The following is a 25,122-nucleotide window of genomic DNA, read 5'->3' on the forward strand; positions in this document are numbered from 1 at the left end:
AAATTTAATTTTTTTTTTTTTTTTTTTGAAAAGTTACATTATTTTAACCAGATTTTAGTGAATGCTGCACTGTGACAGTTCTAGATTCAGCAGTTCTTGGGTTTGGTAAATGATCTTTCTGAAAACTACTTTGGTGATTAAAGGTTTCTAGGGTAACTCGCACTGTGCAGAAATCTTAGTGCACTTGGTGATGCGTGTAAACTAACACTTTGTAGCATGCTGCTGGAACCTTTGAACTGTTTTATTAGTGTTTTTCATCCAATGCTGATGATGTATCTGGTCAATGAAAATATTCTGGATTATCAAGACAGAGTATCTGAGATCCTGGCACACTGCAATTATACTACCAGCCAAATACGATTAATTTGCCATTACCTGAAAAGACTTTGTTAAGGAAGATAGGAAACTTATTTCAATGGCACCAGTTTTTCTCTCAGGCTTCTTCCATATCATTTAAGATCTTTGACTACCCTCTGTGATAGCCTTTCTCTCCTTCTTTCAGCAAATGACACTCTGAATGATCCCATTAACTTATATGTGTGGGTTTCTTCTTAGTGGCTTCATGGCTGAATAAAGAGGTTTTCTTGCACTTCTACAATTTTTTGACCTTTCCAGTCAAACTACCTGTTGTGATCCTCTCTTTGGTGTGAAGGGAAAGATGTCTGTGAGGGCTTTTGTAGGAAAGATGCCTCAGTTCCTGTCAGCTCTGTTAAATCATTTATATCAGTGCTTATCAATAGATATCTCAACAGGCTCTTGTTCTTGACAGTTGCCGATCCTTTCCAAACCTCCTCATCTAGTCCTGTAATTCCTGTATTGGTACCCATGTATAATTGAGCTTGAGAGAGTGCCTGTCTGACTTCACCTTCTTTTCCTCAAATATCTTGCCCTCTGCTTGCTCTATTTAATCTTCATAATAAATGTCATATTCCAAATAATGTATTTCAAAGGAGAGAAATCAACCTTCAGAGGAGGCTGCTGAATTCAGCTTCTGCTTTGGAGGAGATTAGAATCTCGCGTAACCTTTTTCTAATATGAATACAGTCACAGTTATTGAAAATGATCTATTCTTCTTTCAGCAAATGAAGGCATTGAACAACCCTTGTTTCCTAAATGAGTGTTTAAAGTTTCTGGATGAACCTAAAGCAACTCAGAAATCTTACCAGATAAAATAAACTTGCAGAAAACTTTTCCTTCCAAAAAAAGACTATTTTCTTCTTGAAAGCTTGCATTGGTTGTTCTCACTCCTGCGTATTTAAAATTTACAAACTCGTCAGAAGACATAGGAACTGTATTCCTGCTGGAAAAACCGTGGGATATATTTCTACATCATGTAGCTGACCATGAGTCGTGTCCTGTGTCCATGTCATCCTCCCCTCACCCCTTCCCCATCCCCTTTTTATCCCGAGACTCTTGAGTACATAGACTAGGAGCTTCTTGTGACTTGTGTCTTAGGGGAGGGGTATGAAGCTTATTCTCATGTTATTTTTAATCTATGGTTTAGCAGATATTTTGTTGAAGAACAATGCTATGATCTATAAACCCATCATAAAAAAGAAAAATTGAGGTTTCCATGACTAGAGTGAAGCTTATGTTGGGCTTTGGCGTCAAGACTCATGTGAATTAGGTGTTTACTAGTCAGAATTTGTTGTTTTATAAATAAGGGATCTTACCAAATGGGTTGTGAAAGGTCATGGTGATGATTAAACTATGAAATGTGGAGTGCATGGTAGTTAGCAGTACTTTGTATGAAATTCAGGTCAGTAAGCAAAATCAGCACAATGTATCTTTCTGGTTCTTTTTACAAAATGATAGACAACAGGGTCATAAACATTTTGATTTTGTCTTTTCATTGGGAAGAAGTGTTTTATGGTATTGTAAGTGTTATGGCATTCACCTAAACTTCATAGTTCTTGGGGCTTCAGAATAGGTAATTTGTTCATCTATCTGATACTCATTAATTTTGATTACTCTTATGTCATGCAGTCTTTTCTCTTGCAGCTAAAAAACCCAGCCTGTGGTGCTGCATTGTATTCTCAAAATTTTATCAACTGAGTCAGCTAGTGGGCAGGAAGACTTCTGCTGCAACTCAAAGGCCTGCCACTCCTTCTCGTACCCTTCAACAAGTAGGAGGCATCTTTGAGGGAAGAACAGCTGTTTAGTAACAGAACTTCCCTTTTTCTGCCAGCAGACTAATACATTATCTAGAAGAATAGTGTTTAGTAGTGTATTCTTTTCAGGGAATAAAATGAGGCAAATAGTTCTAGTGTTGGTCCATTTGCTATTGACAAGTGGAAATATTTGTCAGGAACACAGGAGGAGGTTGCAATCTACTTTTGGCTGTTTATGGAGGACTTGTTTTTTCCCTTCTTTTTTTTTCCCCATGAAGGAAAAGAGAAAATTGAAAAGGAATTGCAGTCACTTGGAAGCACCAGCTTTCTTAAGAAGAGCAGCTTCTGTAGCAGAGTGATTTCAACCCCCACCCTCTCTGATTTTGGGAGGAATAATGATGTAAACTGTGTGAGGGAGAACTGTGATAATTGGAAGGGTGACAGAAAACATTCGGGGAGTGGAAGTGTGCTAGTGTGAACCATTTGCTGTATGTATGGGAATAAGCAATAGGAATTCTAATGTAGAGATACATCCCACATCATTCTGGTCCCGTTCGACTAAAATATTTCTGAATGAAAGAAAAGTGATTTCTTTCTTCAAATATGTTTTCTCTTGTTCTGCATTTTATATCTGTTTTGTTTTAATTGACCTTTAGAATGTTGTAAACTCTTCCTAATTCATGCAAGAATAAGTCAAAAAAAGAAGATTTTTACATAGAATCACTTTAGGGTGGTGTGTTGTTTTTTTTTTTTTTTTTTTTTTTTTTTTTCTCCTGCAGTATGCACACAAATACAGGATGTCATGTTTCATTTGCTTGCACAATTTTCCCTTTTTTGTGCTGTTGCATAACATCAACTTTGTTGGCTGAAGGGTAGGTATCATTCTTGAGTTTTCACTGCTAGTGTTTCTAAATTGGTATCTGTATCCTTTTTAGAACTGAGGGAAGATGGTTTCCAGCCTCCAAGCTATTTAGTGCAAGGAGTGAAGGCTTTACTTACTGCTTTAAAACTATGGATGAAAAAAGAAGTAAGTATAAGGGATTTTGTTTGCTATTTTCATGAGCTCTGTTTTGATTTAGAAGTAAGTGAAGGTCTGTGCCCTTTTAAAGTTTAAGATTATTTTTATCTGTTAATGAGTACTGAAAGGCTCTATGGAGAGTATGTACTGCTGATTTGTGGGGAAGAATCATCATGACAATTTTATAATCTATGATGCTAAAAAAGTCTTTTTAGACCAATTAATAAGCTCTTGTATTGTAGCTTATAGTAGTAGAATCTTGCTTCACCTCAGGATGGTATAAAAATGCTAGAGAATAAGCTGATAAGGTGGGGTTTTTTTCTGACAAGTCTGTTTATGTAGTTGATCCATCCTACTCTGAGGCAGTGGGGGGATGGAATGGCCTGATATTTGGCATTTTCCATTAATGTCAGTGCTTTGGAAGGCACATTTCTGGTGCACCTGTATTGCTGAAGAGTCGGTTTAGATACAGATGAGGATATTAACTTCAGTTGAATACTGTCCCTGCTGAACATTGGCTAACTCTTGTCAAATCATTAATATGTTGTCTACACAGGCTTTGCTGGTGCTCTGCTCTCCAGGAAAGCTTATTTGTTTTGGCATAGCACTGGATCTGACCTAACTCCATGTGTTTTTTCATTTGCCTGAGCTAATAAGCCCTCTTGGAACCTGTGCTTCTGGGAAGTGCTGTTCACTGACAGGCAGTTTGGTTCTGACTGAGCTGATTAATTCTAGTTTGTTGCTGGCCATGCTGACTTGAACTGGCTCTTGGAGATCTGTTTGGTCTTTCTGCCCACAAGTTCTCCGTGTAAGAGAACTTATTATACAACAGGTATGATATTTGCACAATGCTGCATCCAACATAATGAACTTCGTGGAACTGAACACGAGGTGCAAACGCAGAGGTGGTTACTCTGTGTGGAGTCCGCTGGGGTGCAGCCTGTGCAGCATTATTAATTCCAGGTGAACCTTTGCTGGCCCTCTGTAACACCTCTGAGTTGGTTCTCTAGTGCCTCTTTGTCCCATTCTGGATCAAAGCTAGCTAGTAAGCAGTGTAGCGGTATTTACAGGATGTTGTGCCTAAGCTGTTAAACCACGTGTGAATCCAAGCTATCCCTGCATCCGTGGCAGGGATAATAAGCAAACCAAGTAATCAGACTGCTGATAAATGAGATCCAACACAGCCTGTATAAATCCTTATTTTAATCTGAAATTGGATTGGCATTCCTCTTTTCCAGATTGCTGTAGTATAGTATTGTAGCATTTGTGTGCTGTCTCGTAGCTCATGAAGTACTTTGATTAATACTTCATCTAGAATGTGATATGTTTCCTACTTTTCTATGGAAAAAAAATAATTGCACATGCTTATTAATGAGACCTGTGAGTATTCCCAAACCACGGGCTGAAAAGACATTTAAGTTGTGAGGAAACTGCACAGCATCAGTGATCTAATCACAATGTTGTCTGCTGCCCACCAGCTATCATGTTTTGTACCTTGCGTTCATCTTTTCTAGCTACTTCTTCATAAGTGAGCTGATCTTTTCTTTGCAGCAGGCCATGTGTGCGATAGGATTGTAGTTGTATGCAGCTGAAGACAGAAGGAACTTTGTACATTGCTGTATGATCTGCTAATGCTGGGGATTTCAGACAGATTCTGAAAAAGAAATGACAAATGAATACTCCTCCAATCAGAAGCCTGCTCATGAGGTTTCACATTCCTGTCATGGAGTATGTCTTTTCAAGACATATGTGAATTATGTTAGTGTATTGTTTTAAACTATTTGCTGTAGAATTTCAAACTTGTCTTCAGCAGGGCAGTGGTATCTTCATTTCTGCAATATTTTAAAACTGCTAAAAATTATAAGATGCTGAGAATAGAGATTGAGTGCTACTAAAATTATTTTAGTTTTCATGTCTTTATTTGAATTCAGTTTGTGCAAGGCTTTTATCAGTATGTGTATCTTCTGATTACTTTGGTGCAGATCATCAATCTGCACAGATACACACAATAATGATGATGACCTATCCAGTCGTCTGAGCTCTTGGATTTTAGCTCTGGCTTCCTTCCAGCTTGCATAAGCAACAGGTCTCAGATTCAATTTTTCAGATGTTTGATTCATGTGCCAGTAAGGTTATTTTGGGCAAGTGTTCTGTGTTTTTTAAAAAAGATATTAATAGCTGTTATAAAAGGAAAAAAATCAGGGGAGGGAGGGATGTGGAGTTTATTATTTTTATCTTTATTTTTTTGTGTGTGCTTTTTAAAGTATTGATATACTTCATTTTGATGCTAGTTTCCAAAGATGGGTGAATTCATTTGCCATTTACCAGGACTTTTTTTATCTGTATCTCTTGATTTAGGACAAGTTTCTTTTTCCTCTGTATATTTCCAACATTTACAAAACCATTTCTTGAAGCTCTTGAATGCATCATAGCTTTTTTCCATTATTTTCTTTACCTGCAGTTTACATCTGACATACTTAGGCCATTTTGTTGTTACTGGTCTCCCTATTACAAGAGAGTTCCTCAGTCTCAAAGGCTGCTTGTTCCTTTTCCAAGAAGCAGTATGCAGAGACAACTTAAAACCAAGTTATTTAATAATGGTAATATTTTTTCAGACATGGCATCTGTGGGTATTCATATTTCCTGCCCATCCTTTCCTTCTGTCAGACTGTTAGGTTATATAGATATCCATTTGAATTTGTTTGCATACTTAAGTTGCTTGGATGGATTTTTTTTTTTTTTAAATAATTACTTTGCTACAGCTTAATTGAGAAAGCTTTGGTCTAAATAGGTACCGTTTATAGTGGCAAACAAATGAGCTTGCCAGTGGAACTCCACTTTGCTCAGAGAGTTACTATAAATCATACTGGCAAAAGAATGTGCTTCTGATATAAACTATGTTTGAATTGGGAAGGCTTTTCAGTATTTTTAAACTAGAGAACCTTTGAAGTCAGTGTTTTTTTTGAGGATTGCATCAGTCACTTCCTCTTGAAGTCTTCATGGGCAGGAAGGCTTTTGGGAGAGTGAAGTCCTTAAGTGGAAAGGACTGTATGGTCCTGAAATGACCAGTAACTTGATGGAAAAATTATACAGTTTAGTGACAGAGGTGCCGTGTTCCCAAATGTGAATGTGTAGAGGCGATGCATTCAAAGAATGAACAATGGTAAACAATATGGCACTGAAATGAATGATTATATCATGGTTATACATCCATGTTGGGTTTTTTTTAAGGGGAGAGAGCATTCTTTTTAATTACTGAGAAGAAGCCAGGTTCAGTGAAATGCATGTACAGTATCAAATTGCTTCTAGCAGCAATTTTGCTGCTGAATCTCATTTTTGAAATGTGGGTAGCTGAAAGTGTTTGTGGGATGTTTTTCCATTTAAATAGTCTATTAAGCGGATAGCAGGATTCAAGTCAGTCATTCTGGTCTATGTGTGAGTGCTGTTTTGTCTGTTTAATTCTAAGTAAGTGTTTTGAGGCATATTTAAACTGTACATACAAAATATTAAATATTTTTTACTAGATCTAACTGTAGAGTTTGGACTCACTCAGATTGGTGTTTTTATATATATATATATGAGATCTGTCTCTGATACTGTTTCAAAGGATTAAAGGGAACATAAACTGCTAGGGCTTCCTAAATTTTTTTATAAGGAATGACTTTTTTTTTGAGTCACTTTCTCCAACCGACTAGATTCTAAATAAGCAAAGAAGGTAGTCTTTAAAAGTGAAATGTGAGGCAGATATCTGAAAATCTGCATGTTGGTTAGTGAATATTATTCTTGATTTTCTCTTTAGGTTAAATTTTTGCCATAATGAAATTTCCTTAGTCTTTAGCAATTTTGAAGGTCATGACTATAATGATTTTCTGAAGTGTGGCTCTATACCGACCATGCTAAAGGAAAAAAAAGAAGCTGATTGCTGTACTGAGGGGAAAAAAAATAAATAAGTGATTGTCAGTATGGCTTTGTATTACCCCTTCTTTGGATTCTTAGAGACATTGAGGGATATCTGCTGCCTTCTTAAGCTTGGACTGGAAGCTTCAGTGTGCGTGTTTGTATCTGTCCTGGCAGTTTGCAGTCATTATTACAGAAATTAATCTGGTTTTTTTTATTTTAATTTTTTCCCTGTAGCTTTGTTTTTCATATTACTTCCGCTTTTATCTGAAAAAATGAATTAAGTATCTTTTCTTCCCCCTTTGTATACAGCTTGTAACAGAACATGCCTTTGAAATTCCAGACAACATTAGGCCTGGGCATCTCATAAAAGAGCTCTCAAAAGTGATTCGTTCTGTAGAGGTAAGAACAGAGGCTACCCAAGATAAGCCTGCAGAAAAAAAAAAATCTTTTGATTGGGGTATTCCACAGTAGTTATGCTTCTGATCGACTGTATTCACCTTTTAATTTATTTAACTTCCATTTAATAGAAGATCAAGAGGAAAACTGTTGGGAATACTAAGCTATGGGTATTTCAGATAAAGAAAATGTATAGCAAGGGTGTTTTAGTTTTTTAAAAATATTTTTAATGGTGAAATTATCTGTAGGTCAGTATTTCTAAAATGCTCTCACTTATAACTACTTAACAACACATTCACAGTAATTATTGTTAAAGAGTTTAGTTTGAAATTCTGTGCATATTACATTCTCCTACTGTTTTGTTAGTTCTGATGCAGTTGTCTCTTTTGCTCTTTTTCTCATGCTTTGTCACTGTTACATAGAGTTTTTTTAATTTCTTTTTTCCCTTCCTATACCAGTGTTTTGCTCCTTTATTCCTTAATGAACGTTGATTCTTGACAAATTCTCACATTTGCATGTGGAGAGAACAGTTCTGAGAACTGAAATATGGTCTGTTGGGTACAATACATGTCTACCCTATGCTGCCTTCCTGAATAAAACCGTATGTTTTGGTGGTAACTTTTGGCATTAAGCACTACTATTATGGGAGAGTATAAAAGCTCCAAATGGGAAAGAGGTGCAGTAGAACTAAGCTTTGTACATCAAATCCATAGGAAATATGTAGTACCTCTCTAAAAGGTCTAGCGATTTTATTTATATCATTTACATTTAATTAGATGAATAAGAAGCAGCACTTAAATATGTGGGTTTATTCCCCTGAGACTATTCTGAAATATGTGTTTTTAATTAAAGGAGGAAAACAGCAAACTAGTTAAAACTCAGGGAATTCTTGGTTCGTGTCCAACTTCACGGTCTTTGCATGAAACAACTTCCCCTCACCACTCCAGACGAAGGGTGAGGAAACTGAGAGACCATGCTGCCAAAACTCCTTCTAATCTGGACATCCTGGAACTCCACACTAGGGAGGTACTGAAAAGGCTGGAGATGTCACCGTGGGAGGAGGCAAGTATTGAGTTATGTACAAGAAAAACAAAACCAGAGTAGATTTCTAATCTCTGTTGAAAGGGAAAAGCTTATAACATGCATAAGAACACAGGCTACTACTCTTTGTCATGAAAGACATGGATAGATTTGGTTTTGGTTTCTTTCTTTTGAGGTTTTCTGATAGGAATTTCTTTCTTCCTTGATAATTTTTTTGTTGGAGGTTCCTTCAACCTTTTGGTTCAGAAGGTGTCCTGAATCCACTACCTACTTCAAGTATAGTTTTTGAGTTAGGACTGCTGTAGTTATTAAGTGGTACATTGAATCAGTTCTGTGAAGAAAAGGGAGCTTGCAAAGCCTTGATTTGGTGAGGCTCTGAGACAGCCTGCTTCTCTATGTGTTTTTAGATAGCTGTTTCTTATAGTTCAGTTACTGTAATTTGATTAGCCTTGGTTTTCAGTCATGTTCCTATTTCCTGTATGACTGTGCCTCCCTACCAGTAAGCCTAAGGCTGCCTTTGGTCTCCATTGTGGGGCTGTGGACTCTGTGGTCATATTACAAAGGTATCATGGAGTGAATGAGAGAAATGTAGTCTCTTGAAAAATTATTTTTTTCAGGTTTGATGACCTTATTTCAAAAAACAGCAACAGAAATGGGAGGAGGAGTGAGAGAATGGAAATAAATAGCTTTATGAAAGGAAATAAGTAGCTTTCTGAGAAAGAGAAGTGCTGACAAATTCAGTTGGGACAGGATGGACTGTCATAGTGGAGAAATACTGATTTGGGTCCGTATATTGATCTTCATAAGGCATGAACAAGAGACATTCATTTAGCCCCCAAAGACAGGAAGTTGAACTTAAAATTTACCACAGATAGCTAACCTGTGCAGTTCATTGCTACAAACAAATGTTTAGGAGTATTAGTCATTGTCATTTAATGTAGAAATATATTGTTCACTATTAGTGTTGACTTGTTAAAAAAATATTATTTCACATGTTTCTGGTTTGGCACATAATTGTATCGCTGATTGCTTCAGAGGATATGTCAAATGTAAATTGCTTTGAGCTAAGAAAGTTCTGCTTATGGCAGGTTACTTTCCATTATTGATGTTTTACTGTCCTATAAATCAGTTCTGGGATACTAATTCCAGGGACCTGATACCCAGTCCGGGAGTTGTCTCATCAGTTCCAAGCCCAGCTTTTTTTTGGCTTGCCAGTCTCTATTGGTATTTCTTTGTTTTGAACACAGTGATAATTCTCCGAAGGAAATATAAAAGGAGTATTATAGTGAAGTTGTAGTTGTTCCAGATGCTTCAGGAGCGTATAGATTCAAGGAAGGACAAGATGCAGTCTGCTGGTTTTTACATCCAAACATGTTTTGTCTGAGCTTTCTTCAGTTGGTTATCAGGAAGGTAACCATCCTGATGCTGAGATTCAGGTTTTGTGGAGTGCAGAAAAGACAATTGAATTTATAGAAATAAATAATAAGTGACATTGCTTTTACTTCTTTAGGACACCACAAGCTCGAAACTGAATGGGAGATTTAACAAGCCCTTTCAGCCATCTTCTACAGTACCTGAATGGCGAACAAAAGACAATGATCTTCGCCTTCTGCTGTCAAATGGAAGAATAATTAGGTACCAAGGGTTGATTGTGGATCACTTCTTCCTAGTCATCATGGTCTGGAGCTTGCTAATTGTTAATAACATTTCTTTTCTGTTTGTGGAGCTCTAAGTTCCTTTTTACCAGTAAGATTCATGTTAGGAATGTAGAAGCAATGTGTTGTCTGTTGTGTCTGCTGTCCCCTAGTGGAGCCATGGTTATGGAGTGAAGAAGAGGAGATTCTTTGCATGTTCCTTTGTTACAGCATTTCATTCAGTTTCTCAGTTGGATTTGTACTGAAGGGAATGCTTCAAAGTAGAAATGGTTGTTTTGTATCCATGTATTGGAGTCATTCTCATTAAAAATATTCTGGTGTAAAACTTTGCATCTTTATGGAAATGATGGTTGTACAGGGAGTGAAATGGGAGTATGTACAATTTGGAACAAAAAGATGAGCATAAGAGAACGTTACTGTTGTATCTTGAGAACGTGTTGTAAATAATGAAAACATCTTTCAGGTTTGTAAGAATAATGTGATTTTTTTTTTTTTCTTGTGAGACAGAGATGAGAGACGCCCATTTACAGATCGAAGTCTTTACACAGCAGATAGTGAAGATGAAGATGACAGGACAAGGTCGAAAAAGATGACTGTTAAGGTAGAAGACCAGCCCTCAGGATCTGAAGGAGAAGGGAATGCAGACGCCCAGAAACCACTGAACAGTAAGCTTGTCTCTAAGTCCTATCAGTTGAACATTTTGGTGGTCTTGAAGAGGGTCTAACTATTGTGAAGTCTGACTGAAATTTTACCAAAGTATAAAGAGGATAAACTAATATATCAGAGAAGTAATATTAGAAGTTAAAGCAAAGCATTTGTCAAATATTATCTGTCTACTGAAGAAGCTAACAGGATAGAGTTGAAAAGTAAAACACCTTTTTATGTTAGTGCAGTCCTGAATACTATGTACAGCGTTTTTCAGAGTGGAGGTTTAACTGGTGTTCTAGGTGAGTATTTGTTCCTTTTGGTCTGTTTCATAGTGTAAGAATGCTGATTTTTCTTTACTAAAATATACTTCAGTGTGAAAAGTTCGTCACATCATTCACTGTAGAGAAGCGAAGACCATAACTTACAGCTAATTTTGCAGCTAACTTTAAACCTATCTTATATTTTACTTTTCTGTTCAATTTGGTGATTACATACTTGATCATACAATTTTGTATGTCTTGTTAATTATTAGGTTTATTCCATACAAGTGATCAAATGTAATTTAGCATTAAAAAAATCTTAGGCTTTTAACTTTGCAGAAATCTGCAAGGCTGGGGAAGAATTTAGGTTATCTGTAAAACACTTTAACCCCAGTTTCCAATACTTTAAACCATCCTTCACTAGGAGTTAATCTCTTTTGGTCTTTCTGTAGCCTCAAGCCTTCCTGCCAAGTGTTCAGCAGTGCTGATCACACAGTGTATTAGTAAAGTATCAATATTGAGTGCCTGTTTTCAGCACCTATTTTAATAGTACTGTCTGTGTGCAGTGACAAATTGGTCCTTGACATAGCTGTTCAGCTCTCTGCTTAATTATAAAAGTCACATCCTTTCACAATAGAACTTAGAAGAGCTCAGAGGGTATGTAATAGGAAATGGAGGTCAAGACTTAAAAGATAACAAGACTCCTCAAGAGACTTACAATTCCCTTGGTTTCCTGCACAACAATCCATAACAACATTTGAGTCCATTGTCAGCATGGATAAAATATTTAATTATTTTCATTAACAAAGCAATTTGTAATCCCTGTTGACTGTGCTTCCAAAGGTCACAGAGGACAATATTAAAAAATTTGCACAGGAAAGAAGTCCCTCTTGGGTACTGGTGAACCAACAAGGCAAACGGCTTGTTGAGTGAAGGCTTAGGCATATGTGGTGTTTTTCCACTTTCAGAATTAAACTAAGTAAATTAAACTAAGTTTTACACTTGAATCAAAGACTGAATCATATGAAGAAATTGTAGATTTTCTTCAAAATTGTTGCTCTTGGTTGATACAGAATGAATATGGCAGTGTGTATCTAAATGTAAGAAATGTACTTAGAAGTGAATGTTGAGCTTGTTCTTCCAGAAATTGAGTACTCGGGTCTATCGCTAATATTTTTAATTGAATAGTGAGAGTCTTCAGACTTCCCTATAAAGATCACCTACATTTGATTATTTTGCCTTAACTGAAGGTCTACAGAGAGAGAGAGATGATACTCTTCTGCAGGGAATTCCATAAAAGGAACTACCTGTTTCTATAACAGCTGCTGCCTTCCATTGTTCTTACTGGGATTTAGGCCAAGAAGCAATGTCCACAGAGAGATGCCTTTAAACAGATGAAGCTCTATATAGCTTTGTGTGTCATGCCAAGATCCTGGTTCTAAATGGTGACCCAGTGTTATCAGAGAGACAAAGATCAAGTGCTGTGCTTGATAGAGCAAGATACTTTGTGTGGATGAAGGGAAGGTGATTTAAGATATTTTTCTGAATTCACAGTAGCTGATCTTACAGATCATGACTTCTTTCATTCACGTGATTTCTGGACTATTCCTCCCAGTCTCTGGAAGCATACAGAGCCATAACTTTATCTGAGGGTAGACTGGTTCATTTTGAAGTTACAATAGTAATTACCAAGGTAATTCACAAAAACAACAGACAAAAAAAGCGCAAAACCCAACTTGTATATTTAGACTGAGTTTTTTTTAAAGCTCAGTTAAAATCACATTCATGGATGAAGAGATGAGGGGTCCCAATAATACATGATGTGTTGTTGTGAAGATCAGTAAATATATCTGAAACCTGTATGTGAAAGAGAACGGTGAGAAAACTACAGTAATCTTTTACAGGTGAATGTAGAAAGTTGAGGGGGGGAGCAACTGGGTTTTTTTGTTGTTTTTTGTTTGTTTTTTTTTTTTTAAAGAGACGTATAAAGGAATGCAGCTTCCCTGGCTGTTTGAACAATACAAGGCAGAAGGAAAACGGGAGAGGTGTTCTCTGACTGCTTTGCACAGAGCTTGCAAAGTAAAGAAGTGGTAAAAATGGACAATGGTTTAGCCGCATATAGGAATACTGGCATAGCCAAACTGGTTCAGACCTGAGGCTCATACAGTGTGTTATGTCATGTATGCTAGTATCTAGCCCCAAATGAACCAGGAATGTCTCAATAATGTTAGGTGGCTTTAGTTGTTCGGTCTAGACCATATTACCAGACAAATAATTTGTCCCACTTAGTAGGGTATCATCAGTTAATCTCTATGAGAAAGCAAGAAGGCTTCTGAAGTATGAGACTCTGTATTTAGCATTGCTTTTATAAATCTTAGTAGTATCTGTATATAGCTAATTATGTACATGTTCAGTTTCTTTTCTGTCTTGGTGAATCATTTGCCTTCTAATAGGAAGACTCACATTTCTTCTTAATAGTTTTGTCATTTTAATAATTAGGATCTTCTAGTTCCTTTAGACAGAAAGAAGAAAAGTTCCTGAGGAGCCTTAGCGAAGGTTAAGTTGTGGTTCACTATTTACACATTAATTTTTGCCTAAGATCTGAAGCTCCACATGTGAGCATATTTAGATATCCTTAATTGTTCTTGCCCCTTCCTTTAATTTTTCTCGAAGATTGGAGCAGGTTATTTGCTTTGAAAAAGGCAGTAGTCCAAAGGAAAATTCATCTGAGCTATATAATGGTATTATTTTCTGTATCATGCATGCTGTTACTTATCCTAGAATCTTGTATGCCTTTTTGAAATGAGCCAAAGGCTTAAATTATCATCAGAAATTCCTTGGGGTTTTTTGAGCTACAGTAGTTTAGACTATTCATTTTATTGTCATATGTTGAACATTACTTTATTTAGCTTAACTTCATATACAGTGTTGTTGCTCATTTACTGTGTTTGGATATTCCTCACAGTTTTTTCTAATACTATCTTAATTTTAATTAGTCTTCTCTAGATTTTGGGCCAGCTGTTCATTTTAATCACTTTCTGATAAGATGTCTCATTCTTAGATTTCTTCTGACTCTAAAAATAATTTCCACTTATGTAGTGTTTAGAAATTAATAATATGCCTTGAAATACATTTGATGCCTATTTGTGAGCTTTGCCACAGTCTACAATAGGAACAAAATGCTACTAGAATTGCATGTATATAGGGTTACAGTTACATCTGTTATGCTTGCATAATTAATGAGTTATGAAGGATTGCATTCTGTTTATGTAGTTTCATATAAAACTATACTGAAAGCAAACCCATACACATCAGAAATTAGCTCTGGAATGAAGATAAGTAAAGTTAAAATGTTGATTTGCTTTCAGCATAGTTTTATATGAAACTAAGTACTTGAAAACTTGAAAAACTTATGTTTCTTTATCTACTGCCTTCATGACACAAATTCATAAATTTTTTTATTCTATTTGGCTTTTCTCCAAAAAACTTTTGCTAGTTAAACTGCATATTGTAGTCTTTCATAAATTTGTACCTAATCAAGATTTCTGCCAGCAGCCTTGACACAGGTATACATACAGCCCACTGAACTTGAGCCTTGGATTCAGAACACTTACACATGTGTTCCCTACTCGTGGTTGTTTGGGTCATACGCTGTTTTTTAAGAGCACATGCTTCTGGGAGCTGCTCAGCTACTTCATGTTTGAGTTCTTTCAGTGCTTAAAAAAGTAAAAACCATGTGGACTAGATGGCTTGATTTGATTGATTGTTTTGTCATATGCCAGTGTTTTTGATATCTATTTTGACACCTCATTCTCTAATTAGTACTTTATCTTACTACTAGCAAAAAGCATGTCTAAGGTTGGTATTTCCTCTCCTCCTCTTCCTTTTCAGGTCTTTCTGTGATGAAAACTAATGCAAGTGTATTGTGTATCATCATAGTAATATTTTAATCTTCTTTAACAGGTCTGCATTTTAACCCTGATTGGCAGCTCCATAGTCGCACAAAACAGGCAGAATATGCCAGTAAACTGTGACATTAAATTTGCAAGTAACGCGATTAAAATTGTGACAATTAAAATTGCAAGTAACGCAATGATTTTTTTACTTTTAAATCACTTAATATCCTCTGACTTCCATGTTTAGTGTTTCTGTATAACTGCCTTTTTTTTTTTTTAAAACAAGGAGATTCCAGGTTCAAAGAGCCTAAGACAAAATATCTTTAAGATTACTTCTAATTAACTTTTTCTGAGAGCCACTTCTCTGATCCCAGCCTATATACAAAAGCAGAAACTGCCCAAGGTGGTATCTGTGGAGTATGTGCTCTATGGGAGAGAAAAAATACATGCTCCTGCTGCGCCTGACTTCCCTTCCTCTGGCTTCACCCAGTCAGTCGCTTGAGGAGTCTATTGGTCAACAGTAGGCAACTCACTAGAGTTTTAAGCAAACTTGACTTGTGAACGAGATCAGTGTGTGGATGTATGTGATTTTGTTTACTGACCGTTAAAAACTAAATATGTGTTTCTTGTTCTTTACTTCCAAAATAATTTTTAAATATTATCTGTAATAAATGTTGGGTCTTGTATTTTAATTTTTCTCTCTGCAGTGTTCTTTGAAAGTGTGAAATCAGAACTCAGGAATGGATCCTCAGAGTACTCTGATATTTCTGATTCAGAAGAATCTGAGCCTGATTGCACTACACAGGTATAGCTAGAAATAGTCACAAAAGTTAACAAAGCAATTAAATATAATTTTGCTCACTCACTTCAAATTTATCTGGTCAAAGTTTGTGTTAAAAGAGCAATAACAAAGTATTTAATTCTTGTTCAAGTTAATATCTCAAACTTATGGTTCTGCCTCATTCTTCATTTATTCTAGTGTTGAGAAAAATGATAAGATATGCTATCTTGAGCCAAATTTTATGATCATCTTTGTCATTAAAGTGGGGCTGGCAGAGGATGAGCCCTGCTCTGGAACATGCAAAGTCTGAGAAAAGTTAGATCCTACTTGCTTTGTTCATTTCTTCCATAACAGGTCTAAATTTCATTGTTAGAATTATGAGTATCTACCACACAGTTTAATTTTAGAGCATGTTTAAATGGAAACGATCTTGTAGGCCTTTAGTTATTTAAATAAGCTGAAGTGGCTAAATCCTACTGAGGTATTTTAGACTATTCAAAATAAATGGGAATGCTTCATTTTAGGGTCTAGATTCCAGTGATTTCTTTACAGCTAAGCGAAATATAAAAGCGTACACACCTGTGTACATGTATTTATATGTACACGCATGTATTTAAATACAACTTTTAGTATTTAGAAATGTGCATATATAGATATGCACACAAATATTTTTATGATTTTTTTTCCCTTGCAAAATTGTGCTCTGACTTCCTAATTTTAATTTTATTTGGACAGCAGTAAGTAATGTGGAGTGATCACCTCAGATTTTTGGTTTGTGCTTCTGGAAAGCTAATGCTTTGGTCTTTCTTTCAATCATCAGCCTATTATAAGACTTTACAAGAAGTCTTCAAATTCCTACTTCTTACATGGTGGTCAAGATCTATTTTAATATTTGTTGTCTTCCATCATTACCTTATCTAGATGCTGGAATAAGTTATAGGAACCTTCATGATGTGGCTTCTTCAGGTTTCCCAAACTGCATTGTCAGCAACTTTGGCTCAGCAGGTTTCCTTTTTTAAGACACAGAATCAATAGTTATTCTAGTGATTCAGAAGTGGTATACTTCTTCACAGGAGAAAGTAGCCAGTTTTGGATGACTTTGTCATTGAGTGAAGTGTTTTGTATTAATACCATTTACTCTCTTGGTTCCTTCTATATTCTTCTGCTTCTTCATTTCTAATAGTATCTAATAGAATAATTTTTCTGCATATTTAAGTTTGTCTTTTGTAATGATATATCCAAAATGAACTGTCTCGGTTGCTCCTGTAAATCCTTTTTATGTTTTAATATTGCACCAAAGAAGATCTTAACAAAACAAGATAATAGCTTTATTACTTACATTGAGTCATACTTATAATTTAATTGCCCGTTTGTGTCACTTTGCAAGTGTCAAAGATTAACAAGCTGCTCTTGTGAATGAAGCTATTGTATAAAAATATCCCTTGGTGATACGATGCACTTCATTCATTCCACTTCAGTTTTTGATGGTAGGGATAGTGGTGTCAGTCTTGAAGAATTATGATGCCTCCATGTTCTGATCTTCCACTGTCAACACTTTTATTGAGTGTCATGTATATTCCTTGGCTTGAAAAAAAAATTGTGGCATTCTCTGTACTTGTTGAAAACAGATTAGTCTGAATTACCAAGATGGAACGTATCTATTGTAGCCCTTGCTTCACGTAAGGGCATATTCAGTCACATATGGTTGCTCCACCTTTGAGAAGCTCCTGCCCATACAAGCTGTAATCTCAGCAGGAGCTGAATAGCCCTTTCAGTCATGAAATGAGGCTGTGCCACTGTCAGAGAGGCAACAGCTGTTGTGTCTCTGTTCCTACTGTGTTCTGGACTTACCTGAGAGCTTCTGTCACTCATCAGAGAGATGCTGCTGCTGAAAGTTATCTTTTGTGAGAGCAGAAACCAGAAACAATTACTTGGGGCAGGATGTGTCCTGTTATAGGTAATAAGCATCAATTCTGGCTGCTGCTTGGAACCGTACTTCCATATTTTTTTCCTCTACTTTGAATATTGAAGATAAGAATAATCAATGCTCTCTTTAAAGAGAAAACAATGATTTGTGGATGGTTTAATGTGTGTAGTGTTTTCTGTAAGAAAATGGATTTTGGAGCTTTCTGTATTGCTGGAGCTTGTACTTATCAGTGTTACAAAATTTGGATGTGTAGCATCTCAGTTGCTATATTCAAATTAACTGCATTTTGAATACTATATATGTAAATAAGTTGGAGCTGGAAGCCTTTGAATTTTTTACTTAGCATAAATTAAGGTAGCGTCTCTATTTAGAAGGCATGGTGACCATTCTGCGTACTGTTTCCTCTTGTTTCAGCAGAAGGATTCCTCCACAGAGGAGTCAGAAAGCTCAGGTGATGAAGAGAAACAGGAAGTAACATCAAATTTCAAAGAAGAATCTAAGGTCATGAGAGACCTTTGTCAAAATACCCAGAAGCCATCCAGAAATGAAACTCCCAGTAAAAAGTAAGCACATTGTGGGTATTTGTTTATAAACTTCTTGCACACATTTATAGTTCTGCTTTATACCAATGTAAAAAGCATTCCTTCGGAGAAATTTAGTGTTCTGTTTTAAACTGCTTAATTAATACTCCTTTATTTTTCTAGGGAATGTCCTACCTCGACAAGTACAGAAGAAGAAGCTATTCAGGGCATGCTTTCTATGGCAGGATTGCACTATACTACATGTTTACCAGGTCATACTCAAAGCACAGACTGCACAGATAAAAGAACCTCTCTTCAGGAACACAGAAGCTACCCCAGGAGTCGGCATAAAGACAGACAGCCATCTCAGAGCCACAAAACAATAGAATGTGGTAGGTATCTGAACTAATGGTACTGCTGCTCTCTGCTCTTGGACAAACTGCTCAGAATAAGCACTTAAAAGTTATATTTTTAGTTTTGTAGTCAAGTTTTTAAGTAAGTGAGACTGACATTTAAAAAGGTGTGTTCTTTGGGTTTTGGGGGTTTTTTCCCCTATAAAAAGTAAATGTTACTTCTGAAAATTGGGACAAACTTAGAGAGGTCATCAGAATAAATATTCTAAATAGTGCCATCTAAAAGTTTTATGGCTTCCTTACAAGAGTGGCAAAGTTATGGCTAGATTGAAAGTGTAGTCTCCTTATTGAAAGTGTAATCTCCTTCAGAAAAGGTTGACAGAACCTTCATGGTTGCAGCTTTCATGGCATGTGTGTTACTTAGATGTCCATAGGAATCTGTGTGGTGATTTTCTCATGTGTCTTTGGAACGCATATTTGGCTTTACTCCTGAAATTCTGCTATGAATGCAGTGCATTAAAGGAGATAGTAATCTTGAAGAGGAGAATTCAGAGGTAATTTTTTTCAGTGGCATTTTGATGTCAGTGGAAAACAGACATCTGTTAAACGCATTTTGGAATGACGGACAGTAGAACATTAACACTAATCCCCTCAAAGGAATCAAAATCTCTTCTCGGAACAGAGAAAAAGAGAGTCATTATGTTTGAAAATTCTTTGCTTGAGAAGGAAATGGAAGAGGATTATACCTTTGCTGACGTGAAACTAATAGAACCCCACCAACAAATAGGGTGCTAATTCACAGAACTAATAGTATGTTGATTTTTGTTTACCTGGATAATGGGAAAGCCTAATGTGATGTCACGGACTGTGTTCTGGTAACTGAAGTTGTACTGTATGTCCTTAAAACCCACCAACCTACCAAATAAATAAATAAATAAACCCACCACCACCACTAAAAAACCCTAACCAGCAAACCACACAGACACATGCAGTGCCTTTCTATCTTCATAGCTTCATGAAAAAGGTAGTAACCAGGTCTCTAAATTGTGGTGGGTTGACTCAGGCCAGCAGCTAAGCACCCACACAGCCACTTGTTCTCTCCCTCCACCCTGTGGGATTGGAGAGAGAATAGAAAGAGCAAAAGTGAGAAGATTATGGGCTGACATGAAGACAGTTTAGTAAGTGAAAGAAAGGGGAAAAGAAACAAGTGGTGCAAAAGCAATCACTCACCACTTTCTGCAAGCAGACTGATACCCAGCCAATCTCTGAGCAATGACTACCTTGCAAGACCGCCTTTCCCCCCAGCCTCGTCCTCTGCCGCTGCTTTTATTGCCAAGCATGACTTTATATGGTATGGAATAGCCCTTTGGCTAGTTCACGTCAGCTGTCCTGGCTGTCCCTTCCCAATCTCTTGCCTACCCCTAGCCTACTTACTGCAGGGGGCAGAATAGGAAAAGAGAAAGCTGTAACACTGTGCAAGCGCTGTTCAGCAACAGCCAAAACTTTGGTGTGTTATCAACACTGCTTTAGCGACAAATTTAAAATACAGCACCATATGGACTGTTAGGAAAAAATTCCATTCTGGCCAGACCCACTACATGTGTCAAACTCCACATGTGAAGAAGATGAAACTGTGCTTCCTAGCTAGCAGGTTTTGCAAAACCTTTCAGTCTCTCCAAATTCAATTGAATCAGTGTCTTGGAATATCCTTAATTTTACAAGTTAACTGTATTGTAAATGTGTTTTCAGTGTGGACACTTCTTCTATAGGCCTATCAGCATAGATCTTCCATATGTTGTACCTGAATAGCACATCAGTGCTTAGAAACAATACGATCAGTAATACTTGAAAATTAAATGTCCATCTTTGTATGAACTCCTCATGATACAAAGCCATAGTAGAAAAGTGTAGCATAACAAAGGAAGTAAGCCGTCTTCAACATCAGTACTTTCAAATTTGAAGTAATGTTTGTCTGACCTTCTTACTGTGGTGTATGGGTCTTTAATTAGGTGTATTTATACTGTGAGATTGTTTTCCCAATTTAGTGTGTAGAACCAAGCAGCTCTGTTTTGTTTTGTATCTCGGAAATATTTTCCACTGTATTTTCCTTCCTTTCTTGTTTTCATTTTAAAGTCATTGAAATGTAGAATTAACTTTGTATTCCTAGTTTTGATTTTAAAATACCAGCTTGTTCAACTTCTCTATAGGTAGGTCTGTGAAGGAAGAGGAAGGAGACTTGGGGACTTCAGCATGGGCTAGACACCTGAATGAAGTTTCGAGGATTACCCCTCAGGTAAAGCAATACTTCAAACATTTTGAACACATTTTTATAGGAAAAAGGGATCATGAAGTTGTAAGTACAGAAAGCATGGTGGACAGGTCTTTCCACACTGCATATCTGATAAGAGATACTTCTTGTTCTGGTAACTGAGTATTATGTTTTTGTCATACTTTTTTTCATTGTTGTTTTGTTTTTTTTTCCTTTCAAACTCTCTTCTGTCGTAGTGGCTAGTATTAAGAAGCTCAAGGCAGTATCTTGAAAAATAAAAAATACTTTATAAAAAATAAAGCATGAATTTACATTCAGTCTCTATACTGGGGAAGCACTGTATTGTTTATTCATTGTTATTCCCAACCAGAGCATCAGAACAAGTGGAACCTGTTGATAGTATTTATAGTAAAGATACTTGCTTAGGAAATTGATACTGCCAAACTCATACAACCTTTCAACAGCCAGCAGGTAGGAATATTTTTGCTTTCTGATGTCCAGGTGGAATCCAACAAGGAATATATAAATGAAAGGTTGTGTGTCTTACACTCTGAACTTTTTTAGTATTTCTAAACTTGTCTACATTAGAAGTATAAGAACAATTAAATGATTAAATAGAACAGTTAAAGGTGCAAAATAACGGTGCTATTTAAAGCTGTATTTTAACTGTGTGCTTTGTAGGATTTTTTTGGTCAGAATATCTAACTACGTGATACTCCTTACAATTTGTAATTCCCAATTTAGCATTTGTTCTCTCATCAGCTGAATATTGAAAACAAATTGCCTATTTAAGTAGTCAGTGGTTATGGTATAGCTTGCTATAGTGGCCAGTTTAATCAAGAACAATTGCATTTGTTTGGATCAATGCACACTAAAACCAAAAAGTAGAGAAACTGAGTAGACTAGTATGTGTAATTAATCTATAACATTGCCCTTAAGTGCCTTTGGAAAAGCTTGCACAGAAATACTATATTGTATCTTATTTTTAAGAGGTATCTGTGCTGAAAGAAATGATGGAATCATAAAGTGGTCAGACACTCGTGGAACTGAAATATCTTTTTCAAAGATACTGTAGTATAATTAGAAAAACTGGAGTGAACTTGTAGACAGAAGGCGTTAACTTCCACTTTTTTTCTTCCCCTCATTTCCATACTAGGATACAAGTAAAACTCAAAAATACGTTAAGAAAGAGGCTGCATCAGAAGCGAATCATAAGGTTCAGGAAAACAGAAGTACAGTCCACAACAACAGCTTGAGTTTTCAGCATGGCAAGTATACACGAGACTCCAATCTAATTCAAGGAGAATGTCGGCTGAGTGATGGCAGCCTTAGCCCTGACAGGCCGTATGGTGAAACATCCTTGTCTGTACCACTTCATCCAACGAAGAGGCCAGCATCAAATCCACCTCCTATCAGCAACCAGGCGACAAAAGGTAATGTTTATCTCTCTGCTCTTGCCAGAGTGGAGGGGGGGAGGGGGAAGACTAGGAAAAGGAGCTTGTAAACATCAAAAAGAGCTGTTAGGTGCAGAAACTGAAAAAAGGACAGGCTTAGACCTTGAGGAAAGATACAAAATAGGCGTCCTGTGGGCACTCAAATTTTGGCACAGAATGTGTGGAGGTGGAATTTGAGAGACCTTACTGGGTGCATGGCCAGATGAAACTTTCATAGTTACCATTGCACCTCCTCTAGGTGTATCTGTTATGCATTTATTACAGGGAACAGAACCACACTTACACTCTGAAACACTGGCTTGAATCAGATTTGTTTATCAAAGTGAAGGCTTAAAAGCTGTGACACTTAAAAAAAATAGTCTGATGATCATACTATTTAGTTTTTAGTTTCTGGTTAATTTTCTATAATTTACTCAAGGGAATAACTTACCTGAGTAAAATTCGGGAAGCTCAGTTTAGGTTTTCCCCTACCACACCCACTGCCCTTCCCTAGGCTGGAAATGTTTGTAAATAATATAATCACTTTATTTATGATAATGCTAGCCAGAGTTTAGGGAAAACAATTCCTTGTTGTTTGTTTTTGTTTTTTTTTTTTACAATTCTTATTCCTTGTTTGTTTGCTTCCAAACAGACAAATGAAGAGCTTTTTTTTGTTTGGGGTATTTTTTTGGTTTGATTTTTTTTTTTTTTTTTTTTTTTTGGAGGCTGGTGAAAATTCAGGTGAAAATTTTGCCTGCTTCAGCTTGAAAGCTGGGTTTCATCTTTGTTCTACAATGATAAAAATTTGTTCTGAAATTCCTGATTGAAGTACTTGATTTCATTTTTCAGGCAAACGTCCAAAGAAAGGAATGGCAACTGCTAAACAGCGTCTTGGGAAGATCTTGAAGCTGAACCGGAATGGCCATGCACGCTTCTTTGTTTAATGTAGCTGCTACTTCTACTACTGCTGTCTTTCCTACACAGACCAGTATTGAGGTCAACAGAGCCTGGAGCTGCTGTTATTCCTCTGCTTGAAGCAGACTTGCATGTACCATATAAAACACTGCCTGATGAACAAAAACAAGAAAGAAAAAAAAAATACAAAACAAAAAAAAAACAAACAAAAAAAAAAAACCAACCCAATGCTGCATTTTCACTGTGCCACACCTGCTCAGCAATAACCATACGGGAATGGGGAAATCTTCAGAGAGACATGGACTGTGAGAAATAGTCTCTCATCAGGGCTTGAATATCATTTGTTGCTGGTAGTTTCTGACCTAATTAATGAGGGGAAGATGATGAAGGTGGTATATCAATAATTTATTTCTGATAGATTTTGACAACTTTTAAATTCGTTTAAAAAAACTATTTATTTGGAAGACTTTTTTGTGGGGGTTATTAATTTAGATTTAAGAATGTGAAAGTTTTTAATTGTTTTGATAATGTATGTTTGGTGCAGTGGAGAGCCACGTTAATTGTGATTAGTCTGGACTCCTAAATTTGATATTCAGGTTATAGTCTTAAATAGGGGTGAGATGCATTATTAATTATTTTTTAAATTAAGGCATATGGAATCTTATTTTTTTTCCTGCTTTTTGTAAGCTATTGGCTGGGCTTCTGTTGACTTGCAAGTTGCATATTCTCTGCCAGCTTGATTATTTTTTGACCTGTCCTCTTTAATACAGATTTATTTATTTGATGGACTAGAAGAGACTCCTAAGGACAGAAGAATCTTCTTACATCAGTCCAGTAGCTAACTTGTTTTAAACTGCACCCCTTTCCTCCAAATTGGAATGCATGCTTTTCCTCCTGATGATCTTCTGTCATGATTTTCTTCTGTAAAAAGGCTCCCTGAAATTGTGTTTGTACAGGTTATTTAAGAGGTGGTACAAAGGAGGGAAACCTAATATAACTTTTTGGAGGAATAGGGACATCAGTTAAGATAAATGTTTCTTCAGAATAATTACTTTGAAATAACTCGTAAGATATACATTGCAGTCTCAAGATTTGGCATATTACTTAATGTAGCATGGAAGAAGCATTAAAATATTATATTGTACTTCAAACACATTTTACTGAAGAGTAAGGAAGGCAGGAGAATGTGTGTTGCTTTCAAAGCTGGTCGAGACAGCCAATTAAAAGTCTTAACTGGTGCATATACAAGCATTAAGTAGCTTACTGGTATCAGAATGGTCATTTGTGTCAGGCTTCATACAGACCTGATAGCAAATGCCAATTCTGAATTTTTGTAAATAATTTTGATTTTAAATTTGTATTTTTCTGTAATATAAAATTAAATATTTAACTTCTGGGGGATGGGGATGAAGGCGGGAAGGAGAATACTTTTACTTGATTCTGGAAAAAGGGCATTTTGCAGGGTCCAGCCAAAATGTAAACATTAATATGCTAGTGACAACAATATTGTTGGTTGGTTGGGGGTTTTTTTGGTTGCTGAGAGTAAAAATACTCAGGCATAGCTATACAAGTCATTGAATTGATTTTACTTTCCATACCAGTTTTTCCTTCCTCCATATTCTATACTGGAATCATTTTCTCTCGATGTTTAAAAACAAATTCAGTTGGACTTTCCAGAATATCTGTGCAGTTATTTTTGTCTAGGCTAGATGATGAATGCCTTTACAAATTTATGATTGTTGCAGGGTCAAAACTATTTAGCAGTATGTTATCCTGTTTCTGAATTGAGAAACATCAAAACATAATGCAACTGCAAATAAGTCAGGTAGCTTTCATGGCTTTTACTTCCTCCAGAGCTTGAAAATTATAATTTAAGAGTGTTTTTTGCAGCCCTGCATTTACATTATATTGACTTGACTTTATAGGTTTTTTGTGTATTGTGTGCGCGTATGGGTGAATTTTTTTAACCTTTTTTGTTTGCTAAATATGGTTTCACAA

At 36.3% G+C, this 25,122-nt stretch overlaps 1 protein-coding gene across 1 annotated transcript in view; it reads left to right on the top strand.

Annotated features, from left to right (window-relative positions):
* Positions 1-24,853, top strand: part of KDM7A (lysine (K)-specific demethylase 7A) — a gene marked incomplete at its 5' end in the record, with an annotated part of 40,961 nt that extends 16,108 nt beyond the window's left edge. The window contains 11 exons of the mRNA XM_010566269.1: positions 3,047-3,138; positions 7,339-7,428; positions 8,278-8,487; positions 9,977-10,101; positions 10,629-10,786; positions 15,633-15,730; positions 18,048-18,196; positions 18,338-18,546; positions 20,715-20,800; positions 21,933-22,209; positions 23,059-24,853. Of these exons, the coding sequence (XP_010564571.1) occupies positions 3,047-3,138; positions 7,339-7,428; positions 8,278-8,487; positions 9,977-10,101; positions 10,629-10,786; positions 15,633-15,730; positions 18,048-18,196; positions 18,338-18,546; positions 20,715-20,800; positions 21,933-22,209; positions 23,059-23,153 (1,589 nt within the window). The remainder of the gene's footprint in view (positions 1-3,046; positions 3,139-7,338; positions 7,429-8,277; positions 8,488-9,976; positions 10,102-10,628; positions 10,787-15,632; positions 15,731-18,047; positions 18,197-18,337; positions 18,547-20,714; positions 20,801-21,932; positions 22,210-23,058) is intronic.
* Positions 24,854-25,122: the final 269 nt, after the last annotated feature.

This window comes from Haliaeetus leucocephalus, unplaced genomic scaffold (assembly GCF_000737465.1).
Source record: "Haliaeetus leucocephalus isolate CR32 unplaced genomic scaffold, Haliaeetus_leucocephalus-4.0 Scaffold206, whole genome shotgun sequence".
Lineage (NCBI taxonomy): Eukaryota > Metazoa > Chordata > Aves > Accipitriformes > Accipitridae > Haliaeetus > Haliaeetus leucocephalus.